This window comes from Hevea brasiliensis, chromosome 13, assembly GCF_030052815.1.
Source record: "Hevea brasiliensis isolate MT/VB/25A 57/8 chromosome 13, ASM3005281v1, whole genome shotgun sequence".
Classification (NCBI taxonomy): domain Eukaryota; kingdom Viridiplantae; phylum Streptophyta; class Magnoliopsida; order Malpighiales; family Euphorbiaceae; genus Hevea; species Hevea brasiliensis.
In genome coordinates this window covers 25,204,628-25,214,487 of record NC_079505.1, presented here as the reverse complement: position 1 = coordinate 25,214,487, position 9,860 = coordinate 25,204,628, and the positions used below count along the sequence as shown (strand labels likewise).

The following is a 9,860-nucleotide window of genomic DNA, read 5'->3' as shown; positions in this document are numbered from 1 at the left end:
ACTCAGAAAAATTTGTAGACTCCAAATATATTTTTAGTTTTACCATGTGGTCTTTAAATTAATTTTTAAAAATCATCAAAGTTTTATATTTTCGGAAAATCAAACCCGATTTCAAAAATCCGAAAAATTTCAAATAATTTCCTAAAATTTAAAGAAAATAAAAATATTAATATTACTCACAAAATAATATATTTAAAATTTGAGGTGTTACAGTTTCAAAATTTATTTTAACTCATGGTCAAAATTGATTCAAAGTAATTAACATAACGTAATTTTGATAGTTGATTTCTCTTCTAACCCATTGACATATTATATTTTTTTACTATTAATTTATTTCAATTACCACTGCTCACTAGAAATAATAAATATTTAAAATTAAATAAAATTTTTGAAAATTAAGAAATGGTTATCATACTAAAAAATTGAAACTTTTTAATTTTTTATTATTAGGACTAATTTAAATTTTTTAAAAAATTATGAATAATAAAATAATTTTAAAGCAGAAAGTATTATATTTAATAAAATAGATATTTTGAATCATGTTTAGATAAAATAAAAGATATTATTGATAAATAAAAATATATATTATTTATTTTTTTAAATAAACATCTTGTTTATTTAAATTTTTATAATTAAAATATAATAAAAGTATTTTTTTTTCGTATAATTTTAATTTAAATTCTTACTTTGACTTTCTTAATTTTGTTGTATCATTATGTATGCTTAAAAAAAAATTTTTCCCTCAATTTTAAAATTTATCAATTAATTAACATAAAAATATTTTAAAATTAAATATAAAGAAAATTAAGCACAATAAGTACATAAAAACGCGCAATGCACATTTTTAATTCGTAATCACGAGAAATCACGTCACCCTCAATTAATAAGGGCCGTGTTTCGAAAATTTTTGTTGAGGAGAAGATTGTTTTTTAGTTTTTATATCTTAACAAGTTAATTATTTAATTTTTATATTTTAAAAAAAATTATTTAGTATTTATATTTTATTTTTTAAAATTTATTTAGTAACGTTAGTTAATTTATTAAATTATTATTTAATTTTTTTATTTTAATAAAATTAATTAATTGATATTTATATTTTAAAAAATATTATTATTTAGTGTATTTATTTTAATAAAATTAATTAATTAATTTTTATATTTTAAAAATATTTTATTTGGGAAAACATATTTCTGAATGAAAATGAAAATTTTGCTATATAGACACTGAAGATATGTTTAGTAAAAAGTTAAAAAATTAAGGATTAAATGTTACCCTTATAAGTTTTAATCTTTAAAGGGTAATTATTATCCTAGTCCCCCATATTAATATTTAACCCCTCAAAAAGATATAAATATTAATAAAGAGAAAAACTAATCAATCTCTTTAAGTATTTTAGTAATATTAATATGAGGTTAAAAATTATAAGAGTAAAAATTACCTCTTCGTTAACCTTATATTAAGCACTCTTAAATAAGAATTTACATTTTTAAAAAAATTTTCAAGTATTTTCATTCAACTATTAGACATCATTTTTTTTATTGGGAAATAATTTTCTTGGACTAACGTCATTATTACTTGGAGATCTAAGAAAATTGAGAAACATTTTTACGCATATAGCTTATATCAAATTCTATCAAAAGATGAAAAATAAAGAGAAAATGAGATTGGAAGTAGGGCTGAGCATTCGGTTCAAACCGAACTGAATTGAATTAAACCAATAAAATCGAATTAATCAAATTATTATATATTAGAAATCGAACCGAACCAAAATATATAAAAAACCGAATAGAACTGAACCATCCTAATTTGGTTTGGTTCGATTCAAAATGATCGATTTTTAGATTTTAATTAATTTTTTCATTTAGACTTAATTTTTAAGTTATTTTGTTTGATTTTAACCTTGATTTGAACATAATAACCATTAATCAATAAAATTAAACAATTTATATATATAATAATTCATATAATATATAAATTTCCTATAAAAATAAAGTAATTTGAAAATCAATAAAATAATTCAATTCAGTTCTGCTCAACCGATTTTTTTCCCTTCAAAACCTAACAAAACTAAAATAATTGAAATTTTTGAAATTTAAAACCTAACCAAACTAAATTACTTTAAAAATCAAACTAAATTATTAAATTAAGACGATTTAATTTGATTTATTCGATTCAAACCAAATAACTCTCACCCCTAATTAGAAGGGTTTGGATGTAAAGAGAGACTTATGAGAAAAATTAACTGATGTGTTCTTTAAAATATAAGAACTAACTAAGTTACTATCACCGAAATAAAAAGACTAAAAATAATACTTAATTGAAATTAAAATCTTTTATCACCAGAAAAATTTGATGAAACAAAATACATGAATTGAAAAATACATGGATTAATGAAGAAACTTTAATTAAATTTAGAATTATATGACAAATTTAAACAGTTGATTGCCCATTGAGCGATATTTTAATAAATTTAAAGAATTTTATAAAAAGCAATCAGAAATTTAATAGGCCTTCAAAGATTTTAATGCTCTGTCACCAATATACATTTCGATACTGAAATTTCTCAAACGCATGAAAATTCTGGAAACAAAACAGTATAAGCATACTTGGATCTTTCATTTCTACTCTATTTTCTAAACGATCCAAACATGGTCTAAAATAAAAGCAACATAACATGCGAGTCTAACTACAAATAAGCTGGGGGAGGAGGGGCACTCTACATCATTTCGGAAATCAAAAAAGATAGGAAACAAGCTTTTCCAGCTTCTATACCACTGTTCCAAAGGTTGGTTTGCATACTAAATTATGATCTAATCTGCGTTGTGAAAGCCTGGAAGAAGAGAAGTGATGAACCCAAAGACAATCATTTGAATCTCCTTGACAATTCCCCACCAGTGGTTGCCACCATCTCCGCCACCAGGTTCTGCTACATTCTCATTCTCTACAGCCTGGTTACCATCCTCTGCTGGTCGATTTTCATTATCAGCCCCAGCTTGACCCTCTGCAGCAGTTGTCACATACAGTAATCATCAGAAATTATGATCAACTAAATTAATCTTTAATTCTAAACTAGTGGAAGTTGATTATATAGACATGTTTCCTTCATTTCACTCAGTCTAGGACTATAGCTTCAGGAAAATACAGACTAATTACTGTCAGAAATATAAAAAAAAAAAGAGAATTGAAAGTACACAACATTATTGGGCAAACCTCACAAATTCAATTAGCTTTCTCCAGTAAAAACCATCTGATCAAATATTTAAGAAGTAATAAATAATAATTCCTTCTAAAATTAGTTAACTCTGTCAAATACATGGTGATCTAGGCTAATGTGTCAGATTGTCATATGATATAATTATCTCGTCCTAAACATGCTAACACAAGTATAACATAAACACAATCAAGGTATAGTGAAACCCTCTTAACTTGTTTCTCTAGTTCATGTCTTCTTTCCAACCCATATATACCAATTTTCCCCAAATACGCTTTGACATTTCTAAAGAATCTGATGCCGCTAAATCATTCTTCACCACTTTGTCCCAAAACAAAATTATAGAGAAGGATTGTGGTAGGTGACAATTGACAATTAGTATAAACTTTATCACATCCTTATGATATGGATAAAAGGAGAAAAAGGCAAGACACCAAAACAGCATTTAATATACATCCAGGGAATACAAAGCACCTGCTAAACCAACATTCTCATTCTGCCTTGCAGCAACAGCAGCATTTTCAGCCCTTGCAACTGGCCTGGGAGGACGGGGAGGTTGGGCTGCTCTTCTCATGCTTTGTGAGAGCCATTGTACTAATGGTGTGAGAGCTCCAGTTTGATACCTGCAACAATCTAGAAAGTCAGCATCCATTCATACAAACAAGGACAAAGTACAAAATTGGAGCTTCAACAGTTGATTTAATATAGTCAATGCAGTTGGAATAAGTAAAGAGACAGAAAAACACACACTTATAAATGCACTATAAGTGATCATTCTTGTGAAATTGTTTCTTTAATTAATTTTGATTTAAAATAAAAACTCTTCCACCTCTAATTCTTTTACTTACAAAGTTCTTTGTTTAAATTCTATTATGCGTCTTTTCCTGTTGCTGAACGACGTAGCCCTTATATACATATTCTGTTTGTAGCATTGCTCTCCCTTCTTTTATCATCATCTGAACTTTTTTTTTCTTTTTTTTTTTCCTTTTCTGAATAAATGGAATTTGCTGAAAGGGGACCAATGGGTTTACAGTCCATGCACATTAGAGCATCTACTTGCAAATCTATCTAAAGAAAAACCTCAGAAATTACAAAGTGAGTATTTTTATAATTGAGCTTCTCTCGATAAAGAATTGCCTATCTCACCTCCTTCCTTATCTTAAAAAAAAAAAAAAAGAGGCCCCAAGCACTAAACTAATTTCCCAAATTGTCTGCACAAACCTACTTATCCCCAAAACAAGCTTAGGTCAAACATTGAAGAGCTTTTACTCACAATAAAGGACCAGATGGTTCAATGAGTGACCATGATGCATATAAAGATAGCATCCATTTGCCAAATACAGCATCAAGTAAACGATTTAGTTTTATGGATAGACATTTGATATAGCATTATATCTTAGTTTTATGGATAGACATTTGATACAGTATCATATCTTAGGTCCAACTTAACTAATTGCCCTCCCCTCCCTCCCATCCCCACCCACTATTTCTCCTTTTTTTTTTTTTTTTTTTTTTTTTGCACGTGTAAAGCCAAGGTGCAGCTACAAGTAACTTTATTTTTTAACATGTTCCAATTTCAAATTAAATGCAATTAGATGTGAGATAGAGATCTATTTTCAAGTAATTGGTTACTGCAAAATTGGAAAATACTAATATTTAAATAGAAGAAGCCAAGTTTACTATTTTGGAAACAATTTGTTATAAGTAATCATTTAAATCCTTCAACTGCCTTGCAATAAGTTTCTTTTGTTTATTGATGATAATGGTAAAAATATATAAAAACAATTACAGATGAAATCTCGATTATATTTTTCTTTTAGAAACTCATCCTATACATTCAATCAGAACCTGATTAACCCGTAAATATTGTGTACAATGCATAAGTTAAATCAATTTTAATAGCAATATACTTACAAATAGACAAGTGAAGCAAAGAACACAAGCACAACAAGTCTTGTTCTTGATCCATCTTGGTTGAACAAAAAGATTACAGCTGCCAGCTTAAGTATTAATAACAAATCAAGCTGAAATGCAATTTGAAATCTCCTCACAACAACTTGTCTTTGGGGTGCAGCCTGCTGCTGTTGTGGCTGCTGTCCCCCTTGCCCCTGATCATTGGCTGCCCCAGTATCAGGACCTGACCTGCTGTCAAAGAAATGGCAAGAAAATGACAACTTATTAATTTACTTAGTATTTCATCACATAATTTCTTAAAAAGTATCCCATCATGTAACAAATTTTGCTATGCAGATATATCATCATTTTTCACAGTTTTCAATCATCACTTATCATCAAAATTTTATCTATGCTGAATTAGCAAGTGTATCGAACTTATAATCAGCCATAATACTCAATATGTCACATGGTTTTGTTATGCGCTGGTATTTCTTTCTGATGCAGACAACAAGAGCTTCAGGCAAAATAAGATTATGGAAAATTTATTTTTTAGTCCCTGGGTTAAGCAATAATTAGCATTTGAGTCCCTCATTTTTCAGAAATAGTTGATTTATTCCCTAAAGTTCGGTTCCGTCAAACATCTTAGTCATTCTGTTCATTTTTTTTTTAAGTATATTCCATTAGTCAAACATGTCAAATGAGAGAAATTTTTTATTCCTATACTAACCTTAACCCAGTCTTTCTCCCCTCCTCTCTTGTCTCTCTCACACTCTCCCATCTCTCTCTCATTTTGCTCTCTCCCTACCAAAACTCCATCCAATTGACCCTCCTTTCTCTGGGCTTGGGATGCGCAATACTTAGCTAAGCTCACATAGGCAAAGTTTCAAATGCAAAACAACTACAAAAGAAAATAACACAAAAATAAAATGAGAAAGGAAACCTGAAAATGCTCAACAAACCTAATATCCCAGCTAGCAACAAAGTCTAGCCAACCGCTCCTGGCGACGCAATTGCACCCACTTGCATAGGTACATCAACGCTTGCACCCACCACTCGGCCTTGTCCTCCAGTTATCATCAAGAGGTAAAGGGGGAAGGAGGTTAATATGGGTTTGGGGAGGGGTAAAAGAGTTGAAATTGAAGAGGGCAAAAAAGGGGCAAAAAGTGGAGGGGATGAATTGGATCTGGTATTGAGAGGACGGAGGAGAAAGGAAAGTGATTTGATAGCGGAGATGGCTTTTCATTAGGGAATGTGAAAGAGTTTAAAATGGTGATGACCAGAGGAGAGATGTTTAGGCTATAAAAGGGGAATTTTCATCTTTTATTGCTGAAATAACGGAAAACTCATTTTAAAATGGACTTATTTATTTGTTGACGGAGTAAAATATTAGTGACCAAATCATCGATTTCTGAAAAATGAAGGACTCAAGTGTTAATTATGGCATAACCTAGGGACTAAAAAATAAATTTCCCTAACATTAAAGACCAAAGAAAGTTAGAGTAATCACTCAGATTCAATGTAGGCTTTATTTGGGGTATCATACAATAAATTTTATTCCTTTAGGGGTCTTATTATATGACTATCCAAACAAATTAGCAACTGGTCCAATATTTTAACTCTGCAGTCTTCAGAGTTCAGAGTTTTTTGTAATTTCCAGTTGTATAGGATAGCTGCATGTTTTTGGGAGTCTTAATTTTATATTCTGCGGCCTTAAGGTTTATAATTGCATTAATCCTTTCAATTTTCTTGGATAACAATTTTTGGAGTCCATCATCTTAAAGGTTTAGAATTAATTTGATTCTATCAATATAGATGCTTGTAATGGTTATTAGTGAGCTTTCAACAATAAAATTTCCTACAATTGTTGCTTTTGGATTGTATGATGCCCAAGGAGTAAGGAAGTTCAGATCTAAATCTTAAACCTTTATTTACTGTTCATAGTGCCTAACTACTCTGCAAACAGCCCTATAATCTATTTTCTGTTCCTTCTGCTATTTTGCTTTGTAGTTAATAGTTATTTTGGGTAAGAAATTCTAGTTGTTTATCTAAGCTTGTGCTCTTCCCTCTTTCAAATATAGTAATGAAACTAACCTTGAATAATATCCTTCAATGATAGAGTGGCCTTGGAAAAAAAATTCAATAATTACAAGCAGAAGTCAAAACTCAGAAGTAAGAACAGATTCTCTAAAGTAAAAAATATGGTAGTCCTGAAGAAGTTTCTCTTCCCTCATATAATAAAATCAAGGGCACGGAAATTAGGCAAATTCCATATGTTAAGGAACAAAGACACATGGATTTGAGAATAAAGTAAAGGCTAGAACAACCGTAAACAAATGCGAAGACACAAACAACACAAAAAGGTAATGAAACAGGTACATAAGGCAGACTGCTATGCTTGCAACCAAAAGTAAAATAGCAGGTAGAAACAAGAGAACAGCATCCTAGAAGGTCATAAAAGTAAAATCAGGAATCAGGAACTAGAAGCTATAGATTAGAGTTAGATGGGGCAAAACAGCAAATTTGTTATGTAACAAAGAATAAAAATTGCTTTCCCAGCGGGAGTTTAAACATAAAAGCAAAGAATCAAACATTGAAAATGCTGTTGAAAGGAACATACAAGACAAATTCACATCTGATGCATTTTTACATATCCTAATGAAGGACAGAAAAAACATTTTTATAAAAGGGTCACGCATGACAGATACAGTACTTAATAGAAGTTTCAGTTTATAGCAAATGTGATAAATGACAGATGACAAATAAAATTCCTCATAAGTTGCATGAAGTACAAAATCAAATAATGAATAAATTCTCCAATGTGTGTATGTTCATAATACTATATAGACATGCATTAGCCAAGTCAGGAGCTACTAATAATAACCTTAGTCCATGTACAACAGATACTTACGTGGGTATATTATAAGTAAGAGGAATAAGAGTACTTGATGGAAGTCCAGCAATTGGCCCCATAAATGGTGGAACTGGCACTGCATAAATGCCCGCCCCACGATTCATCTGTTCCTGATTTTGCAAATGAGTTAACCCTGGAACTAGCGCAGGGTAAACTATAGGATACATCTGAAAATCACCATATGCTGGGAAGCCAGAGAATGGAGGCACCTGAGAGAAAAACACCAAAAAATAATAAATAAATAAATAAAAAGAGAACAGTAACAAAAACCAGCAACAATTTCATTAACCAAACTACATGCACATCAAAATTTATATAAAAAAAAAAACCTTTAATTGCATATAATATTAAAGCTTTTTCATATCAAATCAAAACCATTTCATTATCATTAAGCCAAATAACCTTATAAAAATTACAATAAATTGAAAAGGAAAAAGAAACCCTAACAAATTTTCTCAACCCTTGACCTATCAAAATAAATTTTCCAACTAAAAAGAAAGAAAAATGATCTTAACACTTAGCAAAACAGAAAAACATTTAAGAAAACAAACAAAAAAAACAAGAGGGAGATTGAAATTGGAATTGAAAAAATGGAAAAACCTGGGGTTGCTTGTTGAGGGGGTCGAGAGGAGAACTTTGAGTAGTAGTAGAAGAAGAAGATTGATTAGAGCTAGATGACACCGTATCGGTTTGTTGAGCCATTATTACAGAAAGATCAAACAAAGCGCTCTGTAGAAAGACGAAGAGAATGAGATTTGAGAGTGTTGTTTCTGCGCCTTCCGTTGTCTTCTCCAAAAAAATAAAATTGATGAATTATATATGAGCTTAACTAATACAGGCTTCTGCCAATACTTGCAGGCCACGTGGATACAATGATGTGTAAATTTGAGAGAGGAACCTTTGGTAATAACGTTTCGGATCTTTTCTAAAAAGAAACGTTTCGTTCTACCGGCCCTGGCCCCACCAGCTTGGTTTAACAAAGGCTACCAACTGCTAAACGGATCGGATGAAACGGTTAGGATTAAGGTGCGCAATGGATTGGTTTGAATTCGAATTAAATAAAATTTATTAAATTATTCAAATATTAAAATATGAGAATTTAATTGAATTAAAATTAAGATAAATTATTTTTTAATCCTTGAGTTATATCAAAATTAATACTTTTATCCCTTTATTTTTGAAAATAATATAGCCCTTATATTTTGACTTCATGACTTGGAATGTGTGGTTATGATTCTAGTTTGAAATCTACCTAGGAATTAAAATCAAATCGAAATTTCAATATAATTTTGATTTGATTCTTTGTTATTTTGATACAATTCTCGATTTTTTTAATTTATTTCTGGACTCTTGAAATAATTTTACACAATTATTTCTATAAAAATATACTTAAATTAGCATTTAAATTTTAAAGTGAGATATTAATACAAAAATATCATATAAAATATCTTTTAATTATTTATAAATCATATAATTTTTAGCTATAAGATATATATATAATCTTATGATATGTTAGTATAAATATATTATATAATATACCTTTTAGTTATTTATTTATTATGTAATTTCTATATAAAAATATAATTATGAATTAAGCATATATATTATAATAGTACACTTATAATTAAGAATTATAAAATAATTTAATATATTTATATGTAAAATTATTTAAAATATATATATATATATATATATATATATATATATATATATATATATATATATATATATATATATATATATATAAAGAGAAATGTATTCTCAAGAGAATGTTATGTATCACTTTTCTTGAAAAGCTTACCACGTAACATTCTTAATAAATAACTCTCTTTTATATTAATT

General features: G+C 29.0%; 1 protein-coding gene across 2 annotated transcripts; it reads right to left on the bottom strand.

Annotated features, from left to right (window-relative positions):
• Positions 1–2,578: 2,578 nt before the first annotated feature.
• LOC110636075 (uncharacterized) lies at positions 2,579–8,823 on the bottom strand. Of its 2 annotated transcripts, none has more exons than XM_021785608.2 (5): positions 8,619–8,823; positions 8,016–8,227; positions 5,126–5,356; positions 3,686–3,834; positions 2,579–3,001 (listed from the first exon to the last, which is right to left on the bottom strand). In XM_021785608.2, the coding sequence occupies exons 1-5, from the start codon at positions 8,718–8,720 to the stop codon at positions 2,811–2,813; spliced, it is 885 nt and encodes a 294-aa protein (XP_021641300.2). In that variant the 5' UTR covers positions 8,721–8,823; the 3' UTR covers positions 2,579–2,810. The 2 variants fall into 2 exon arrangements, with proteins under 2 accessions (XP_021641300.2, XP_021641301.2); XM_021785609.2 differs by having other exon boundaries at positions 5,126–5,353.
• Between the last annotated feature and the right edge of the window lie 1,037 nt (positions 8,824–9,860).

Coding starts and splice junctions, on each gene's coding strand:
- LOC110636075 (XM_021785608.2), bottom strand. CDS start 8,720: ATGGCTCAACAAACCGATACGGTGTCATCTAGCTCTAATCAATCTTCT. Junction 8,228..8,618: donor CCCTCAACAAGCAACCCCAG/GTTTTTCCATTT, acceptor TTTTTCTCTCAG/GTGCCTCCATTCTCTGGCTT. Junction 3,002..3,685: donor TGAGAATGTTGGTTTAGCAG/GTGCTTTGTATT, acceptor CAACTGCTGCAG/AGGGTCAAGCTGGGGCTGAT.